At 34.7% G+C, this 22,753-nt stretch overlaps 1 protein-coding gene across 7 annotated transcripts in view; it reads right to left on the bottom strand.

Annotated features, from left to right (window-relative positions):
- LOC145987648 (otoferlin-like) overlaps positions 1–22,753 on the bottom strand; it is a 453,910-nt gene that overhangs the window by 59,581 nt on the left and 371,576 nt on the right. For 2 of the 7 annotated variants that reach the window (XM_083122142.1, XM_083122143.1), the window contains exons 14-19: positions 12,923–12,955; positions 9,411–9,601; positions 7,980–8,177; positions 5,828–5,944; positions 3,415–3,567; positions 622–636 (exon numbers count right to left, since the gene is read on the bottom strand). In XM_083122142.1, coding sequence (XP_082978268.1) covers positions 622–636; positions 3,415–3,567; positions 5,828–5,944; positions 7,980–8,177; positions 9,411–9,601; positions 12,923–12,955 — 707 coding nt within the window. The remainder of the gene's footprint in view (positions 1–621; positions 637–3,414; positions 3,568–5,827; positions 5,945–7,979; positions 8,178–9,410; positions 9,602–12,922; positions 12,956–22,753) is intronic. The other 5 variants (XM_083122144.1, XM_083122148.1, XM_083122145.1 and 2 more) reach the window with 3 other exon arrangements.

Below are 22,753 nucleotides of genomic sequence, written 5' to 3'. Positions count from 1 at the left end.
TGTCGTACTTAAAATATCCTCAATCATCAACAGCTCATTAAAATATGACATTCTCTTGCTAAAGACACCTGCTAAATAAAAACTATAACTATTTATCATATGTGTATCAATGGAACAGAATGTGTATGTTGTGTACATTTTTCAAACATATAAAAAGAACAATTAGTTAACCACCCTGTCACTTTTCGTTAATATTTTATTAATGAAATCAATAACAATATTATTCAGTTAAGAAATCTTTTACCAAACACAAACTGTGCAGTGTATGTACAAATATTGATATTTAAAAAAGTTTACGTATTATGATTCAAAGTGACTCGACTACAATATGCATCTTGTTTTCCTAACAAAATTGCAAAAAACAAGCAACTCATTCATGTGTTTGCAAAAAAATTCAAGTATTTGCAGTTTCTACAAAAGGTTAATCACATATTATAACTACTCTTTACCAACAAAACACGGCACAGGCAACTACCACTCAAAACCTGATACTGGTGAATACTGATTCAAGATGCATGGTGTATCAGTGCTTATCGATCATGTACATTTCTTTGAAGCATAGCCAAATCTATTTTTTAATCAAGCTGTGAACAGAAAATATCATATATCATTTTTACTTACAAACCACCTCTTATCCTTCACAAGTGATGAAATAATGAATCAGAAGAGAGAAGAATAATCACTTATCAACATATTTAAAGCATTACTATCAAAATTACTATAACTTCGCTTCTCCATATTTAAAAATAGTAGTTCTGTTTTATCCTAGCAGAGCGCAATTAATATTTTGTGACTTCAATGTAAAAAATAATAGTCTTAAAAATGTCCAGTGATGTAACAGAATACTACTTTTGTTTTGGTGTTGTTGAGCATCATCTTTGGTGTCTTATTACACTATTTACAGGGTGGTCACTCTAGGACCATGATAAATTAAATTATAATTCCCGGTTTTCAAGGTGAAGTTTCCAAAAATTCAAGGGTACATGCAGTGTTTTCCCTGTTATTATGTACAGAGCATTCCCTGACATTCGCTACGAGACTTGGCAACAAGTGGCCCAGCATCAGCGCTTGTCTTTCCCGGTTGAGCTAGGTCCGTGACAGTCGCATGCTAGTCTGCTTTTTCGCTCCCCTGACTTCGCTCTCTTTCCCTTTCTGTTGACGTTGCAGACTGACGCCAGTATGATCCTCTCTCGGAAGTTGTGTTGTGTCCGTGTGTTGAAGATTGTGGCTTAATATGGCACCACAAAAGTTTACATTAAAACAAAGGATTTATCTTGTCGAGTGTTACTTCAGAAAGAGTAATTGTGGAGAAGTGCGACGACGTCTTGCAACGAAATTTCCTGGTGTTCCCGTTCCACATAGAACCACTATATTAAACCTCGTAAAAAAGTTTAGAGTAACAGGGTCAGTTCTGATTAAAGTGGAAAGAAAAATGGGGAAATCTAAAAAATAAAGTATGCAAAGACAATCCGCACACCATCCGTGAGTTAAAAGAGAGTATTGTACGAGAAATCGGGAGAATTACTGTAGACGAACTTGCACGTGTAAATGCCAATTTCTTTCGGAGATGCCAGGAATGTGTTGCAGCAGAGGGACATCATTTTGAACACCTTCTGTAGTCAAGGTTAGTACACAATATGAAAACTGTAATTTTAATAGCCGACTCTAGCGACTGTCGTGGACCCGTTCACCGGGAAAGACAAGCGCTGATGCCAGGCTGCTTGCCACCGAGTCTCGTAGTGAATGTCAAGGAATGCTCTGTATTACCACCTCTCACTACCCACACACATATACACACACAAATATATTTTGAACTAAATGGTATATATATTTACTGTAAGATATTTAATTTAAGGTGCGGCGTTTACATTTGCCATTTCACATACTCAGACTAGATTGTTCTACAAAGGACAGTAAGAACGTAAACGGATTGTGAGAATTCTGTTTTATTTTTCACACAGCTTTAATTCAGGGCATTTATAAATATGTATCAGATTAATGGGACTTGGATTAATAAAAATTGCAATTTTTCACGTGTACGGAGAAAAATTCACGTAGAATTCACACAGAATTCTCGATGAGTAGCCACCCTGTATTTAATACTTAATTAGGTGTTGTGTTACACCAATTGTGGTGTAGGAAATCAGTAGCATAGTTACTCTAGAGTATAGTAAAGGTTATTGTAGTAATACTCTACACATTCAAATTTATGTGCTTAACAATATGACCACTTCACGTTTCGGGAATAAAAGACGTGGCTGATAATAATTAGACATGAGTTACTAATTGGAACTCGTTGCTAAACTTCACACAGTGTAATCTCAAGCAGATGGTGGCAGAGGGCACCGAAATTGATAGAACCTCTACAAGTACGATTCGCAGAAAAAATTGGTAACTCACTTGTATCTAATTAATATGACCACATAAAAAAACTGATTGCCGCAGCCCATACAATAAACATGAGCAAGGCACATCACTATTACATCACAGGAGCGGATGGGGCTGCAGCCCTCCCCGAAATTTTGAGAATATCACCAATTTGAAATGAACGCTGTAAAGAACTCGGTGAAAACCAAATTGGTAAATGCAGACCCCATTAAAATGACCACCTATTACCATTTTTGTCTTTCAACAGCTTTTGAAGCGAAGGTTAAGAATGGTAATTACAAAACATTTTATTGTGTATCCCACCACCTCTACAAAGCGGCTATGTAATATCTACTTTTACAATTTCAGTCCCCTCTGAATGTGTGTAATGTACCGTAGTGTAATGCAACTGTTACACATTCTATTATTCAACAAATATAAATGAGACTTTATGGGCTGTAGAGAAGAATAGAAATACACATTGATTACAGCACTATCAATTGTAGGGTGAAAAGCAATGAAAGTATTGGGCAAGTTTTTTCCTGTTCTTTTTGTGGATGACTGTTCATCTTTGTCCTTAATTCAAACTAAGTTACATTCATATTTCAGAAATTGTTCTTGTGATGTAACAACAATTAGTCAAATCAGTAAATAAATCAGCATGGTCTTTGTTTCAGGTTTACAAACTTTTTCTTTCATTTCCAGGTATATTTCTTTGGAAACATCTCCAATTTTATTCAACATTTCTTTAACATACAATGGCAGCAACAACCAAACAGATATGAAATCCAACTTTGTGGAAATTAATAATTCATGCCTATTATTGTTTTCATTAAAAGAAATACTTGCAGCATTAACTTAATAAAAAAAAATTCAACTTATTTTTCAGGTCTCTATCTTAAAATCATAATATAAATGTAAAATTCAGTGCAAAATTTTCAGTGAAGTGGAAAGTTCTATGATATTTGAATTAATCCTATAAATGAATGTAATTTAGATTATTTAAACAAGAAATACATTTAAAATTGAAAATAATTTAACTATTACCTTCAGAAATAAGGTTTGCACTTTTTCACAGTCCCTCCCACACTCCTCATCCACTATGGAATAAATAAGGTCCCTGGCTGGTATCCGCTGGTATGCAAGACGTTTTCCATGGCTCACAACCCACACAAAGACATCTGGTAGAGAGTGCTGGGGCTATAATAAAATATAAAATACATCATATTCCCATTCTGCTTAACCCTTAGATGACGGAGCGTGTTTTGCCGGTAAACTCGCCAACAATGGAGGCATTTTCAGTGTGAATTTTAAACTTCCGCATGTTCTTAAATAAAATTTTATATCTCTGGAACTAAGAACGCTCGAGTTACAAATTATACCTCGTTTTGTTCAGTACACATGGGGCTATAAGGCTATGCTATACAAACCAAATTTTCCGTTATCAGGTAGAAGAAGAAGAAAGAAGAAAAAACATTTTTTTTTAATTTTTCACGAAATTTGAAATTCATCAGATCCACACGCTAGCAACGCTGGGACGAAAAGGTACAAAATGGTACCTACATATTGTCTGATATGTTTTTCATTATCATGGAAAAAATTGCGCACATATTACAGATACTTTCGAAAAAAAAAATCGAACAAAATATAACAAAAATTAAATTAATTAAACCTTACTAATTGTTAATTACATACCTCAAGACTCGTGCAGAACTCAAAACATGTATATCCAAACATTATCCGAGACACAGTATGTCCAAAAAGTCACACAATACGAGAAAAAGCTCCTTGTGACATATTGTCACAAGGAGGCATTGAAGGGTTAAACCTAATGTTCACTGATGAACATATTGAAGTACGCGTTAGAAACTAAGTTTAATATATTTTTCGAGCCAATATACATTGCTACAATTGCAAGTTTTCAAATAAAGGACTTGTGAAAGCAACATGTGATTCCCTGAAACTTTACTAAGTAAAATTGTGGTCAAATAATCATATAATATTGGTGGAGGGAGGGAAAAGCTAGGATTTTCTGTCCAATCATATGATTGTCAGTACTTTTTAAAATGAAATTGATGAAGACACACACATGAAAACCTATGCCCAGGCCAGGAGTGAAACCTGAAACCTTCAGTAGCAAGGTTGTGAGTCAATTAATTAATCAATTCCACCATACAGGTAGTAATTACTTTAAGTGTGCTCCATTTGGAAATTTTATTGCATAATTGTTTTTATTCGATTGATGAGTACTTCAATTACTATAAACATTAATAGGTATAGTCATTCTTCTACTGATGATATTAATTTCATTCTGTGTCCTTGAAAATATGTATTAGTACTTTAATTGCTGCATGTATGTTCTAAAGTAATACATACTTATTCATTTTCATACCAAATAACCTCATATTTTTCTATTTATATATGCTGTATTTAATACGGTTAGGGCAAATTTTATTGTAATTTTGAGTGCAATGTATATGCTGTTGCAAAACGTTGTACACATAATGTATCTGATTTCACAGGAATAGAATTAGGAAAAGGGCCAGAAGGGCAGATAAACAAAAATGTGTGAGGTAGGAGACAGTAAACACTTACCACAAATGAAAAACTGTTCCTATATTTTGCGGTCTGGCCGCATGATCACGGAGAAGAAACACAGACTCCTGGGTCTGTACCCAGCGCAGTCCTGTGTCTGTGTCTCTACTCTGTGATCATGCGGCCAGACCTCAAAATAAGGGAACAATTTATATAATTTCAATATACTATATTTCTAATAATATGTAATATGCTGTACTGACCTATTCAACATCATTGTACAATGTACAATAAATGTTCAATGAATGGAAATAAGTTTAATCTAATCTACGATGTCATAATCTCCCACACACCAGTCAGGCCATTACAACATTGCCAACTAAAACTTTCTCAGTTACCATTTCAAATTTTGTTAGTTTTGGTTTGAAAATTGTAGGTCACGGAAACTCCTATTAACAATAATGTTAATCACCTTGTACTTAAATTTTTTTAATAAACTTTCCATAAATTAAAAGTACAGTTTCCAATAAATTTGACAAGTTCGGTAGTTAATCTAGATATTCGACTAGAATAGAGCTTTTTAACATTTGTAAGAAAGTGTAACACACGATTGTAAAGGGTAATATTTAATTTTTTTACTTTAATAGACCTGCTATAACTTCTGTGAGATAAGGAGGGAAAGGCGTAACAATATTTTTACTGTAAAACAATATTGTATATTTCTGGAAAGAAAAAATCATTGACAAAAAAGCAGCTTAAAAGCTGTTGGGCCAAAAATAAAAGAGCGAATGAATGAATGAATATCAGCAACTTATTGAAAAGTTACTATAAATCTCCTGTGTGATAAGTTTTTCTAATATCTATTTTATTTTGTGTAATTATTACCACGTGTGTATGCATCCATCTTTGATGTTCTGATACTTACATCCTCCACAAGAAACTTCAGCTTCTGAAGGTAGGAGTGAGCTGTCTTGTATCTTTCTTTCGCAGAATGTTTGGTAACCAAAGCTTTCAGATTCCTGGCCATGTTTCCTATGTGCTCCTGCAATAAAAATAGAAGTTCAGTGATTAATTTTTTATTACATTTAAATGCTGTGTAATTATAGTAACATACAGGGTGTCCCACTAAAAATTTTGCTATTGAAAGTGAATCAGAATTCTGTAAGCTTTTAGATAAACTTGATGTATTATTTCCTCTTGTTATTTATGATTATATAAAATGATACTAATCTCTATCCATACTGACTTCCATATACCGTATTTCACCGCATAATCGTCACAGATTTTATGCCACTTTTTTCCCCCAAAAGAGTGGGGTGTGACCATTATTTGAAGATTTAAAAAAATGTGCTGGTATTACCTATACTTAAAAATCATTTATGTAGAGAATACTCGTGAACAGTGTTTTTTTTTTTTCTGGCGGTACACAACAGTATGCCATACCGGCACATTTTATTAGGTGAGAATATAACTAATAACATTTTATTTTAACGAAAGAAATGTGTGTCATTGTGTGATGGGTTCACAATCATTTATGAGCATACCACAATATTAGATTGATTGATTTGGTGCTTCAAGTCCACTTTATGCACAGTAAGGCTAATCGGGACTGGACCTACAGCTTAAAGTGGGATCCAAACCACTATGTGCCTCCACCGGGTATTGAACCCGGGACCCACAATGTTAGAGTAATTTTCATGATGAATACAATAACAAACCAGTTTCGAGAGTACCGCCACCTTTCTTCCCAGAAAAAAAGCACTGGTCATGTATATACGTTAAATTGAATATAGTTCAAATCAACGCACATAATTTCTTCATGACAGTTTAGCAAGAATTTCTCTGGTCTTAAAAAAAAAGTTAGCACATTAGTTGTTATTGATATGTGCATTGTAGTCAAAATATTATACTTGAGAAAATTTGCTACAGTGTTTTGAAGAACAGACTTACAAAATTTAACCTTCTGTGCCGCTATCATTGGTTTAGTTATCTGATGCACCAATATGATGATTATGTGGCGAAAGGTTACAAACCAATTTCTGGACTGAAAAAAACAGGATGCAATGATTATCCAGTGAAAAACAGTACTATATCATCATTATGATGAAATCAAGGGTGTCCACTCTAGGGCCATGATGAAATTCAAGTATAACTCCCGGTTTTCAAGGTGAACTTTAGAAAAATTCAAGTATACAAGCAGACGTTTTCTCTCCTTCATCCTTATGTATTACCGCCTCTCACCAAACAAATACACACATAGATATGTCTGTGCGTCTGTGTGATTCCAATGTAGCCAAAAATTCTAATTCAATTCAATTAAATGGTATCTTGTATATTTAAAATATATAATTTCATTTTCAACAGTACTTTCTTTTCCTTCTCGATACAAATAAAAGCTAAAGTGTGAAAAAGTTGCGTCAGAGCATATATAAATATTTTTAAATTCAATGGCATTATTATTAATAAAAGTTGTAATTTTTCACGTCTACGGAGAACAATTCACGCAGAATTCCCGGAGCAAATAATTCATGCAGAATTCCTGGAATTCAAGGAATTCCTGGTGAGTAGCCACCCTGAAATCTCAAGATTTACCATCCCTCCCCTCCCTTTAGGATTATATATTAAAAAAAAAATTCAAGCTTTAAAATCGAGCCGGCTAAAGAATGGACTTGAGAAAACCCAGACTTTCCACCTCCAGTTCAAAGGGGCAAAAGCGATGTTGCTACTGGTTGCTACATGCCTGATTTTTGTCAGTCGTTCACGACACATCTTCCTGTCAACAGGCTTCCTTTGCTTGCATTTCAGGGAGAGGCAGTAAATCTAATACCCATTCGCTTGCTGCGCTGTGGCAACCATTAGACTATGCCATGCTTGGCCTTGTTGAGAGCGCCACCTGTTTTGAAAACGGCTCAAAATGAAAAATTTGGCAAGCCTCACCACGGCAACTGGACAAAGCCGATTGGTTCAGCGACTCATGTGACCCTCCTTGGTTTTCGACACAAAAGATAAAAATAGAATTTCCAAGTCCATTCTCTGGCCGGAACAACTGTAGTTTGAAAAGACAATGGCACACTTACAATCTCACGCTGGCAGAGTTTCATTCTCTCCTTGTCCAGTTTCGTCTTCCCCATGGAGGCTCCAGATCCAGTGCCTTTCAGTATGGACACATAACGGTTGCAACCCTCGTGGAGCTCCTCCAACACTGCCCTGAGTTTCTTCTCAAAGTTTGGGTTCTCTGATTCCATGAGAGTGTGGACTTCCACCAAACCTTCTTCCTAGGAATAACTGACTCACAGTTTTACAAAGAATTAAAGGCTCTACTTCCTATGCATAAAAAATCAAGCTATGATTGTTCATGGAAATTATACATGTACAGCAATAGAGCATACAGCGGAACTTTGATTTTTATATTTTCAGGGAACCAAGATGAAAAAACTTAAAATACAGGAAAATGTAAAATGCATGAAAATTTACACTCTGTTGGGAGTATGAGGATTGAAGGCATAATGCTGGAAAATGTAAAATTCATGAACATAAAGTCATTGTTCCACAGCATTGTTAACCTAATGATAAATATGACAATTACGATGAAATCAATTAAATCAACAAAGCCAATAATTGATTACAGTAATCAGTAACACTGCTGCTTTTATTCACCTATATTTATGTAAATAACCTGGAAATGAGAGTGCAATTTTATAATTTTGTTACTGTTTTTATGATGTGTATGTACACTTTCCTTTGCTGTAAATTTTGAAGTACTTACTCTCTTCAATTATGAAATTTTTCACAAATTTCTATTTTAAATAGTATTTGTGTACTATCTATGTTAGTACAGATTTTACATTGGGACTGAATCAGTATCAGATAGCAGCTTATTCATAATAGAAATAATATTCTAGAAACATAAATTTCACTTGCAGTAAAAATATATCTTTTAAATTGATGTGGTCATGTAAACAACATGGTAAATGTTTGGCAACAGAGATGTAAGGATGGGAAACCATTATTCTTAGCTTCAAGAATATGACAGTGATATTAGTGGTACCTTTTGTGAACAGATAGAAGCATTTTTTGCAATGCAAAACTTCTGTTTGAAATAACATGTAAGAGAAAGCAATATGACAGATTCTTGTGTTGTGAAATTTGATGTTTATTGGTTACAATTTCGTTTGCGTGACTGCTTCATTCATCTTTAACAACACTTTTCTCTTTCGACTAATCATTACATTACATGCTAAACACATACATTTTTATTGTTTAATTAGGAGGAAAATAAAAAGAAAAATTAATACAAAATATCCGAATACAGTAAGTAGATACCATAAATGTTACTAATGTTATTTTCATTACTGTTATGTTATGTCTTTAATAAGGAGTAAGAAACAAAGTGGGGTGTTACTTGTGGGATAAGATAAAAGATATTTCTTGGAATCTTCAGAAAGCATGGGAAGTAAAAAGGAGAAGAGAAGAACAATTACTGGTCAGAAGATGTTTAAACAACTTACCAACTTGTCAACGATTTTAGAAATCACGTTTGAATTGTACATTCTCCGTCTATAGTCTGGCCACGCTGATCTGACATACATGCAAGGTTTGTCATCCCAGTAGGGTAGAAAATAGTAAATCCGATCCTGTGTCATGGGTTTGCTTGGTGGTGTTGTACTTTGCCAAGATGCCGTGTCTGTTGTGACGCTTTCTGCAATGAAATGTGTTGTACGTTACACTCATAACTAATTACACCAAATTTAGTGTAACAATAAAATACAGGAAATACCAAAGTACTATATATATACTTACATTTTCAGAGCAAGTACTCCAGCACAAAAAAAAGAAGCAAAAATTTTTCTTGCATACATGTATTGCTTGTTTCACATTTCTATTCCACTACAGTTATGACAAGTCATTCAAGTATTATTTGGTTAATTTCTTGTTATTAATACATGGGACCAATTGTAACTTTTATATTTCTGATTTTCAAGTCAAGGTCTAGGTCTTGCCAATGATGTAGTGATACGATCATTGCCTTGTGATCAAGGGGTCCTGGTTTTGATACCTGGTGGAGGCACGTAGTGGTTCAGATTGTACTTTAAACTGGAAGTCCTGTCCCGATTAGCCTTTCTGTGCATAAAATGGACTTAAAACAAACTCAAGTCAAGGTCTGATGAAGAATCTCCAAAAGCATTGATTATAATCAAATCTAACAGAAGACATAACTGGATTCTTTCAGTTAAATATTTAAAATATCAAGCCTAAAAATTAACCAGTGAACATAAATGTTTCCTATATTTCTTAAAGTTCGTCCAAAAAGGTAAAGAACAAAATATTCCTGCTCTATTCAATACATTTACTTTAGATTTTTTTGATTCCATGTATTGTTGTGTAACTTGGATATTCTAGAGCCAGATCTGACCACTTTTGCTGTGGCAATGCTAAGGGAGGGCAAGGGAGAGATGTCCACTCTCCTAAATCAGTCATCAGAAATAAACAACTGCGTGAAAGTTTCCAACTGATTTTCTGGCTCTGGTAGTCACCTAGTCGGACACTGTAGTCAATGAATCACCCTGCCTTCTTTGCCAAATGCATGGAAATGCTAACCAACTACTCTGAAATTAACTAGGTTCTTTTTTAAAGTTTGCATAATCACTTATTATAGATGCAAAATAATATGTAGTTTCTTTAAGTGGTTTTTATTTTATTCTTCATGAAATATTTTGTCCTCGTTTCTTAGAACTATCTCGAACCAAGATAACCAAGCACACAACACAACTTTATATGACTAGTCAATCTACACTTCTAAGGAAAGTCCTGGTTTCTTCCTAGGAAAACTGTTTTTTCTACCTTGCTGTACCTCCCCAGGTGTCACAACTGGTTGTGTCTTCCCCTTCTTGGCTTAAGAAAATTCTGGGAAACCAGGGCGAAACATCACATGAAGAATAAAATAATAAAAAAAACTTTAAAAAACATGTATATTATTTTGCATACTCTAGCTTTGTAGTATAAATCACAGGTATGCCGTAGATTCGATACCCACCACACAGAATTATACAGTACCCGCCCAAATTATATCATATTTTGGTTTTTTAAGGATAACTTATTTGAGCATACTTCAGTTCATCTGCTAATTTCAACATATTATTAGTGAGATATATCACACAGTTGAAACAGGTATACAGCATCGAGAACTCATTTTCAAATTTTACAGAATTTATTTTGTCATTTTGGGCAAAGCAGCAAAACATTAGTCGTCATTATTACACTCAAAATTAGCCTACTATGCCTACTCTGCTGTGCTCTAACCACTTCAACGTGAACAATCAGTTAATACTTCGTAGGAAATCCCTTGCTATCAATCACAGCCTGGCATCTACGTGGCATGGTATCGAGGAGAGTATCGATGACAGACTGGTCGATCTTCTCCGACTCCTCCTTCAGCTGTCTGAACTTCTCATCCGCAGAATTGGCTCTGGTGCCTCGGAGACGTTAGCTGATCTCCTCCCAGAGGTGTTCTATGGGGTTCAGATCGGGACTCTGGCTGGGCCACTACATAACTGGCACTCTGCGCTGTGCGAACCACCCTGTGACATCCTTCGATCGGTGCTTAGGGTCATTGGATTCTTGGAAAACCCATCTTCTGCCCATGCTGCGATGTGCCCACGGCAGCATGATATTTTCCAGAATGTTCTTGTAGACATGCCGATCCATGATTCCATTGATGCGCTCCAGGGGACCAGTGCCGAGGGAAGAGAAGCATCCCCACACCATGACCGATCCACCACCGTGCTTGACTGTAGGAAGCTGATACTTATGGTGGAATCTGGTGCCTGTATGACGTCTTACCCACTGTATGCCGTCAGTCCCGAACAGTAGATACTTCGGTTCGTCACTCCAGATGATGGTATTCCACTCACGACGCGTTCAGTTCAGATGTGCCTTGGTCCACTCGACACGTGCCTTCTTATTCTTCTCGCAGACAAGTGGTTTCTTAACTGGCCGAAGTCCTTTCAGCCCGGCAGCCTTCAGTCTCTTTTGTATCGTCCGTATGAATGACTGGCGATGTTCTGGACTCGCTAGTTCCCGCCCAATATCCACTGCAGTAAGTCGGGGATTCTCCTGAGACAAGCGCAGTTATTCCTATCCGCGACACGGTCTGTGATGCGTGGTCTCTCAGTCTTCTCCTTCTTCACGTATCCTCCCTGGACCCGCCACTACTTCAGAAGTTTGCTCACAGCCGACTGGCTGATCGAAAACTGCTCTGCCAGCTTCTTCTGAATCCTCCCTTGGCGATGGCCTACCACAATCGCATCTTGTTGCGCCTTGGTGAGATCGAGCGCTTGCTTTGTTTTACTTATCACTGAAATGATTATTATAATACATTTCAACAAAACAATTACAGATTGAGATAGAAAAACACTTCTAAAATGAAGATTCAAAAAATACGGAAAAACGCCATTTTCGAAAATCGGGGAAATTAATCACTTCTGCTTTATACCATTGCACACCACTCTCGGCTACGGTAACTAATAGAATGTTCAAAGTGCTGTGAAAATTTCAGAGAGATCGGATAAGTCCCCAAAAAGTTATCCTCAGAAAACCTGAATATGATATAATTTGGGCGGGTACTGTATATGATGCACTGCTGATGTTATGCCAAAGCATATATGATTGTATGGATAGCTAAGTATCATTAATCAGGAAACTTTATGGTGATTTCAAGCTAATTACAAGCACTACGGAGAGGCAGATAGAGCAAGTCTCTTAAAGCAGAAGACATTCAAAAGGAGAATATGGCAATCAAAAGATGAAGAGGGGGCGGGAGTACGAGTACAACAAATTTTAGTCTCCTAAAGAAGCACTGACATGAGCATACAGTACACTACAGTATACTGTACTGTATATAAGTAATAGAATATTAAGCAAACTAACCAGTTTAGCTAGGGTTGTAAAGCAGTTATTTGGCCAGAAGTTTGGCGATAGAATTGGATACGTGAGACGCAGATTGGAGGGAAAATACACTAACCTGGGATGAGTTTTTCTGCTGCCTCTTCTCCTCCTGGAGTGAGCAGCAAAACATGAAGCACAGGAGAAGTTACAAAGTACGTTTCATCAAGGAAAGACAGATGTTTCACCAAGGATGGAAACTTTAGACATTTCCATGAAAATGAACTCCACAATTAAACATCAACAAACACTTCAGTAAGCAAACAAATATTAAATGATACCATTGCGTAAGCAGATGTTGTACAATATCTTTAACCACAGTTATGACGACCTTAATTGATTTTTGCAGTATGAAATTGGAGCTTTAAGTATACATGGTAATACAGAATTATAAAAAAATCATATAATATAGAAAGGAATGTGGAGGTAGATCCATGAAGAAATATACATACAAAAAGGAAGGAATATAGAAGAAGAAAAGGATAATTAAGGCAGAGATTGATGGATGCTGTTGTTTGGGAGATTTGTGGATCATGGAGGCTAGAGAAAGAGGATTTAACATAAGGAAGATTGGAGACTGATTGTAGAGGAAGTCAAGGCTGTATATTGTGAGGAAAAGTAAGAGTAAGGAAGAGAGAGGAAGGGGATAAAGAAAAAGAAAGGAGAAAGTGAGAGACAGGCAGGAAAAAGAGAGAAGAAACAAAGGAAGAAAAAAGAAAAAGATGTGAGAGTAATAAGAAAGAGAGATAGGAAGAAGGAGAACAAATGCTAAAGCTTCACAAACTTCTCATTCATACAGTCAGACCCAGTAGAGTCATAACTCGTAAGAATCAATCAATAAATGAAAGTACAATTTGCAATTAATCACACCCTGCTTATTTTCTTTTAAGTTAATGAAGTAATATAGCAGATTTATCTATTTCATCGAGAGGTGAAGCGAAGGGACAAAAATAACACATTACTCTATTATAAAGAAAAACAACAAAAAAAATATTCAATACATGTTCTGGAGCTAAAAATTGATAACAGAGGAACAGAAACCCAAGAACTTATTGCATGAAATGCCATTTATCAAAAACTGTGTTTGCAGCACTAATGAAACTTCATTTATTGGGATACTTCTTTCTAGACTGAAATTCAAATTGCTGTTCTGTTTATAACACATGTGTGGCTTAACCAGCAAGTCTTGGACAGGATAATGAATTTATTCAAGTGCAAGGTCAGAGCTGCGTTCACTGATATTGCTTGTCCTAACCAAATCATTTTCACATGAAATAACATAAAACTCTTTGCCACTACATTGCACGAAAATAGCTTGAAATGAAAATAAAGTAGGTGTCCTCCATGACAGACAAATCTGCTACGAGGCCATAGGTCTCAGGTTTGAACCCTGCAGGCATGGGTGTTTGCCCTTTCACCATTCGTTCTATCATTGTCATTAACACAAGTGGAAGACAAGAAACACGTAATAACAAAATATTAAATAGATATATAAAATAAAGAAAGCAAGTGTCGGATTACATTAACATGGGCCAATTTTGCAGTTCCAAATTTGTACGCCTCATATGCCTAGGCCCACTATCAGATTAAAAATTATAGATACTTGAGATTGGACTCCAATTAAAAATTAACCAGTAGACCTACATGAAAACGAGTTACATCAAAATTTAGCTTATTCTATTCTGTGTTAACCTATGCTAGCTAATTTGTTTTTTGAGTATGCCTTCTATTTCTTATCGTCGTGAGAACAAAAAAGGGCCGTTTTTTGTTTTGCAAATGATTGCTATCTTTGAAATTCTGTAAATCAATAACGGGTTGTCCGATTGTTATGAAATTGTAGTAGGGTGCAGGCAGAAATATTATAAACACAATTATTAATTTTCAGGTTTTCAAAATTTCTCAAGAAACAGTTATTTTCAATTTTGCCAAACAACTTTTCTTGGTATTGGGAAGTCCTACAAATACAATATTGGTCTTGTTTCGAAGCTCTTTGCATCTGTTTTTAAAATGCATTATCATTGTCAATTCACATTGCAAAACTGATTTTATACAGATTTTTATTCAGCCTAGTAGAGCTATTCGGGGAACGTGGCAACATGGCACACAGCGATGTTCGTTGAACTGCAGAAACTACTGGTGGGCGCTGTCAGTCAATGCTTGTGGTGTGGCCACATTCTACGTACAGCTTTACTCAGCTGAATAAAAATCTGCATAAAATCAATTTCGCAATGTGAATTTGCAATGATAATGCATTTTAAAAACAGATGCAAAGAGCTTCAATACAAGACCAATATTGTATTTGTAGGACTTCCCAATACCAAGAAAATGTAGTTTGGCAAAATTGAAAATAACAGGTTTTTTTTAGAAATTTTGAAAACCTGAAAATTAATAATTGTGTTTAAAATCTTTCTGCCTGCACCCTACTAAAATTTCATAACAATCGGACAACCTGTTATTGATTTACAGAATTTCAAAGATAGCAATCATTTGCCAAACTAAAAAAACTGGCCCTTTTTTGTTTTCACAACGATAAAAGAAGGCATACTCGAAAAACAAATTGGCTAGCATAGATTAACGCAGAATTGAATAAGCTAAATGTTGATGTAACTCGTTGTTATGTAGGTCTACTGCTTAATTTTTAATTGGAGTCCAATCTCGAGTATCTATAATTTTTAATTCCATAGTTAATCTGGCCCTAAAGGAAATTGGTCAAGATGGTAAAGATTGGATAGATCTTGACCAGGATAGGGGCAGGTGGTAAACTTATTCTGCTGTGGCAATTAACCTTCGGGTTTAGAAATGCCAGGGAGTAAGGTCGTTAATTCCGTAATTTGTACACACAATTCTACTATTTTGTCATTGTACTTATGAAAGCAAGTCCCGCACTGTGGTCATGCAGTCTGAGGCATCATGCTTTTTGCTCTGTCCCCTGGGGGAAGCATAACAACTTTTCTCTTGGGGTTGGAGAAGCAAAGGAAACCAAGCTTCCAAGTATAATGCATAAAGGGTAATAGTTAAGGAAAAAGGCAGAAAATAAAACAGAGATTTCGACCTGCGCATGGAACTGGTGGCCACCCATCATCGTGAGGAAATTGGGGAGCTGAAACCAGTAGCGTAACACGGTCATGAAAACCTACAAAAACGACTGGAGGTTTGCTCGCTCGCTGTGCTGACTAGACGTCACCTCGGCAGATGAGAGTGAGGCAGCCAGTTGGTAGGTAGGGTGGCTGGCCTCATTGGCTGTTGAACCACGGGTTATTATTGTTTTACTTATGAATGTAAGCGTAGATGCATGCACGCCGACTACGTGGGTGCTCCGGGGCTCGAGCACCCACATAAATAATCGTGTGGGTGCGCCGCACCCACAATATTTTTAGTTTCATAAAAACAAAATAAAATAAATATTTCTCACTTGCCATTATCAAAAAATAATAAGAAATTAAAACATTGAGATGGAAGTTAAAATTTCTACTTCGCCAGGCAAAAATTTTCGCAATTTCCAAACGTGGCACGGGACGCTTGTGGAAAGCTGAAACACAATATTGAGTATTGCTTCTTTACATACTTTCGAATTCAAACAGTAGGTTTGCTAGTCGCTATGGATAAATTCGTCATACGTTTGTCGTCGTCATCACAGGTGGATATTACTGACACTGAACATAGTGAAAAGCATGTTCAGTCAAAAAATAAGGAACCCGAGAATGTGTCTTCTGCCAGTTCCTGTAGTACATTAGCAACAAGTGTCAAGAAATCGTCAGGCAGGTCATACCATGAAGGATGGAAAAATACATTTCCTTGGATTTATTACGACAAAGAATTGGACAAAGTGTTGTGTTGCGTGTGTAAAAACGCTTTTGATTCCAGTATAGTGCTTCCGTCGGCAACTGCTACTTCTGCAGACAGGGATTAGTGTAATGCATTTGTTCGAAATGAAAACGTTTTTGTGGTCAACAATGACCCAAAAAAGATTGAATGATTTGGCAATTTTGCATGTTCATAAAGAAATTCATAAGTGCAAATGACGTAAGAAGGAATGTGTTTTATATTGAAAGTTAACATGTCATGATGATTATTATTATTATTATTTGGTACATGAAGTTAGTCATTTTGTAGTTTCTGTAATCCTTGCATAGTTCTTTCTGCAATACAATTAAAAGTATTTGCATTTATGAAGATTTTTTCATTTTAATTTGTATGAATGTGGTATTTTCTTTTAGTAACGTGTTGATAATAACATTGCCTCTTGCAATTATTGTGCATGTAAGTTGTTTAAAGTATACAATACTTGATAATTACAGATCTAACCGCCATTGATATGCACCCACAGAAATTTTGGAAAGTCGGCGCCCTTGCGTAGATGTAACTAGTGGTGAGGTCTGACTCATGACCGAATTCTGAATAGAAATGGCAAATATGCCAAATAAATATTATTATAACATTAATTTTGACTACACATATTCTCTATTTTTTTAGTTTTTTTTGCATGTACGCATTGCTTGCATTGTAGAATTATTTTCCTGTAGTTTACGATTATTACAAGCATAAGAAAACAGTTTTTCTTTGTGATGTTTCAGGAGAACACATGCTCCCTTCATCAGATATTTAGCAATTTTTTAAACAAAAAGAATCCGTTATATAATGGATGTTGTCAATGTTACATTGTTGTAATATAGCAACTTAACTGTGAAAAGAAGCAGTCTGTATTATTTCTATTTCAGATAAAAAAAATGATCACATTATTTTTTTTATTTAAAATTGTGAATCCCAAATATCATCAGGTAATTCAAAGTCATCAAAGTCATCATTGTTTTCACAAAGTCTCTTGATGTTTTCTGTTATATTAAATTTTAAAGATGGAGTTTTCTTTTTCACAAATGGAGTAAGCCACCATCTTTAAAATTTAATATAACAGAAAACATCAAGAGACTTTGTGAAAACAATGATGACTTTTAATTACCTGATGATATTTGGGATTCATAATTTTAAATACAAAAAAAGAATGTGATCAATTTTTTTATCTGAAATAAAAATAAAACAGACTGCTTCTTTTCACAGTTAAGTTGCTATATTACAACAATGTAACATTGACAACATCCATTATATAAGGGATTCTTTTTGTTTAAAAAATTGCTAACCATTATTATAACTGTATTTTTAGTCAAAATGAAAATAAATGTCTGATGAAAGGAGTGTGTGTTCTCCTGAAACGTCACAAAGAAAAACTGTTTTCTTATGCTTGTAATAACCATAAACTACAGGAAAATAATTCTCTATTTTTGTTATTTACCACAGCTTTTCTGCTTTTTGCTAATCGTGACAATGAGAATGAGTGATAATTAGATAAACTTGGAACTTCAGAAGAGAGATCAAGAGTTGACCAAAGGTTTGAGGGGTGACCCTTTCCGAGACACCCAAATTTAAAATCATTTAATCTCTCTTCCACATAGTACAACCTGCATTGTTGCAAACTAACGAGGCTCTGGCATCTGAACTCCCAGCCAGTATAATTCTCAGTGGGGCCTGTGTTTTGTCCTGTCAATGTGTGTATGTACTTTCACCAATGTCATCTTATCACCAGTCATCCTTATCTTTGCGATTAGCGGAAAGTGTCAGAAAAGCAAAGAAAACTAAACAATTCAATCAATGAACTAAATATAATTTCTGAGCATTTAGTTTATCTTCTCAACTCAAAATTCCATCAATTATGTTTACATACATCAACTGAAGAGATCAAAGTTCCATTCAAGTTCCTCACTGATGCTTTTTATTGGCTCTTTTCGCAATTCATTATTGATATTGCACTCTAGGACCATGATAAAATTCAAGTATAATTCCCACTTTCAAGGTGAACTTTCCAAAAAATTCAAGGGTACATGCAGATGTTTTCTCCATTTCAACGTATTATGACTCTCACCACCCACACAAATATATTGACAATTGACAATATAAAGGGTCTGTGTAATTCTAATGTATCCAAAAATTCTAAATCAATTCAATTAAACGGTATACATACATTTAAAATATTTAATTTAAAGCGCGAAGTTTACATTTGCAATTTCACATATTCAGACTCGAAATACTTGTTGAAACACAAGCCACAGATGTTACAGAATATACTACTCTACAAAAAATTGTTAATTGTATATGAATTTCAAGCTCAAATTTACTTAATCATCTTGAAGATATCGTATCTTCCGTCTGTCAGATAGATTGTTCTGCAAAGGACACTAACAAAGTAAACGGATTGAGAGAATTCTGTTTTAATTTCCACGCAGCTTTCTTTTCCTTCTTCGATAAAAATTAAAGCTAAACTATGGAAGACTTACCTCAGGGCATTTATAAATATATACAAATTCAATGGGATTTGAATTAATAAAAGTTGCAATTTTTCACGTTTACGGAGAAAAATTCACGCAGAATTCCCGATGTTCAAGGAATTCCCGATGAGTAGCCACTCTCCACCCACACTGATAACAAAAAATCCATATTGGTACATTCCTGGTAATTCATACAGTGAATAAGTTGAGGTCAATAACTGTTACATTAATAGTTTTTCTTGTATGTACGCATTGCTTGCATTATAGAATTATTTTCTTGTAGTTTACGGTTATTACAAGCAAAAGAAAACAGTTTTTCTTTGTGACGTTTCAGGAGAACACACGCTCCTTTCATCAGACATTTATTTTCATTTTGACTAAAGATACAGTTATAACAATGGTTAGTAATTTTTAAACAAAAAGAATCCGTTATATAATGGACGTTGTCAATGTTACATTGTTGTAATATAGCAACTTAACTGTGAAAAAAAAAAAAAAAAAAAAAGCAGTCTGTTGTATTTTTATTTGAGATTTTTTAAATTATGAATCCCAAATATCATCAGGTAATTCAAATTCATCATTGTTTTCACACAGTCTCTTGATGTTTTCTGTTACATTAAATTTCAAAGATGGTGGCTTACTCCATTTGTGAAAAAGAAAACTCCATACTGGATCTACATTACCATTTTCATTATTTAATTTATTCCAGTGTTCTTCTGCAATGAACGAAGCTTCCCAGACATTCAACTCTGTGTTTCCCGTTAATCTTTTTAAAACCCTTCTCTTTTTAATCAAATGTTTCTCTTCGATGATATGAGTTGACAAACCTGTTCTTGGGTTTAGATTTATAATGTCCAAATCGTGTTCGTGCCATCTTATTGCCATTTTCCTTGCTGTTTGTCCCACATAATCCTTTGAACATGAACAACTTATATTATATATTCCTGTGGTTTCCGCATCTGGTAGAGAGTTTCTCATTTTGAATTCATTAAATGTACATTCCAAACTTCTTGGTGATTTAAAAACAATTTTGAAATCAAAACTTCTGAAAATTTTTGCAATTTTATGTGAGAATCCCTTGTGGAATGGAATGCACACAAATTTCTTTTCAACAGATTTTTCATCTTTGTCTGTATTTCTCTTTTCCTTTAGTTTTCTTGCTACTTGTTTTTTGATTTGGTTTATTCTGTTAGTGTGAAAGCCATTTTCTTTTGCTATATTAAAAAGCCTTTCTTCTTCATTTTTGATATCCTCATTATTAGAACATAGTCTTTGTGCTCTCAGGAAAAAATTTAAAAATATGTTATCCATTGTTATACGCGAATGTTCTGAATTGGCATGGATGTATTTTTCACCCGCTAATTTTTTTCTATGGACTGATGTTTGAATTGTTGAGTCAGTTGTCTTAATTTGCAGATCAAGGAAAGAAATTACATTGTTATTCATGGGTTCACAAGTGAATTTTATGCGACAATGTGATTCATTTAACAATTTAAATACGTCCATGATGGTGTTATCATTTTTAGCAATAATTAGCACATCATCTACATATCTGATGTAGAGTTTGATATCCGCACCTATTGCATTAACAATTGGAGATTCTATGTAATGAAGGAAAATGCTGGAGATGATTCCGGATACTGGGTTTCCCATTGATAGACCATTACTTTGCTGATAGATTTTGCCATCAAATATAAAGTAATTGTAATTTGCACATACAGTAAACCATCGAAGGCGCAGAAAATCTCACAACTTCCATCACCATTTTTAGTACTTATTATTTCTCGTTACTATGGTTACAGCAACTTGATTTCTTGTATTTTATACAGCGTAATAAGATGATTATAACAATATATGTATAAAACAAACATGCATAAGTTAAAACAACATCAATAACATAAATAATATTAACTTTGAACATGACAATTTGAGAATAGGACAGTCTCAATCTCTCCCCTTCTCCTGAAAAAAAAAATGAAGATAACATTTTTTTTATATATATAATATATAAGATTAGAGTCCTGCTTTTAATATACACTCGTCAGGATAATGAGAGTTCACTTGACATAATGAACCAATTCACAAATTTACAATACTCTTTTTACTAAAGTACTGAAAATGTCATCTTAGTGTTCGAATTTACAGCTACTTATGCATCACTTCATAAAAATTACATTAGCTTAAGCAATTCTTCTTTTTTCTCATCAGAACAATTAAATTTCTTGATATTTGACAAATTCTGCCTTGTTGTTATCTTATTTCCGTCCATAGACATCAAAATTGTATAATTGTTTTTCACAGCATCAACTATATAGGGTCCAAGCCATAATTCCATAAACTTATGAATTTTCTTGTTAATTGCACTACTATGTTCATGATTTTTCACTAAAACAATATCACCTGGGACAATCTTCAATTTATTTGCATCACACTCAATAGTTTTGGACTTATATCTTTCCTTAATACGTGCTTTGGCGATAAAATACTTATGTTTCCAGGGCACAAACTTTAAATCATCTGGCCAGTTAATTTGATTGATAATTGAATCCTTTAATTCGTGATGAAGGAAAAGTTCACTAGGTGTGAAACTTGTTATTTCCGAAACGGAATTATTAAGAAGTCCTGTTACATGATTCAAATATTTTACCCAGTCCTGATGATTTTGCGAAGTATATAATCGTAACAATCGTATTAACTCTTTATTGTACCTTTCCACAGGATTTGCGAAAGGCGAATAAACTGACGTGGTGATATGTTTTATGTTACAGTCATCCATATATAACTTCCACTCTTGTGATTTAAATTGGGAACCGTTATCTGATAATATTACCTTACATGCTGGATAGTGGTAAAAATACTGGAGCTTGAATTTGTTAATTATTTCACGTGACGTTGCCTTCCTTAACGGATATGCCATTAAAAATTTGGACATCGTGTCAACTATTGTTAATATGTAACTATATCCTTGTGATTTGGGTAACGGTCCAACGAGATCTATTGATAACATATCATGTGGAGTAGTAGAATATACATGCAATTCATCCTTACTAATTTTTGTGTGAGCTTGTTTAGTTTTTGCGCATGTTAGACAGTCGTTCAAATACTGCTTGATACTAACTTTCATTTTAGGCCAATAATATAAACTTCTGCACTTATTAAATAGTTTATAGTATCCAAAATGACCTTGTAAGTCATGTAATTTATGAAGAATTTTGGGTACAACAACAATAGGTACTACAAGTTTCCACTTGTCCTCTTTCAAATGTTTCAGGAATAATATATTATCTTGAATCGAATATTGCCTTTTTATATTCTTCGACAAATTCCCATTTTGTAACTTTTGTACAATGGCACTGCAATAAGAATCCGAATTTTGACTTTCTTGCCAAAATGTTACACTATCTTCGTCAAGAAAATCAAGACTTATGTTATTTACATATAGTTCCGATAGAGTTGGAAAACCTGTACTTAAATCAGGATATCTGCTTAAAGCATCTGCAGCTTCATTAGATTTTCCCGGCACGTGATATACATTATAATCAAACATTTGTAATTTCAAACTCCAACGATTTAATCGTGGATTCAAAGTTTTA

The sequence above is a fragment of the Lepisma saccharinum genome, chromosome 5, assembly GCF_977018435.1.
Source record: "Lepisma saccharinum chromosome 5, izLepSacc3.1, whole genome shotgun sequence".
Taxonomy (NCBI): Eukaryota; Metazoa; Arthropoda; class Insecta; order Zygentoma; family Lepismatidae; genus Lepisma; species Lepisma saccharinum.
Note: the sequence above shows the minus strand (reverse complement) of the source record. Positions and strands in the feature narration are given on the sequence as shown.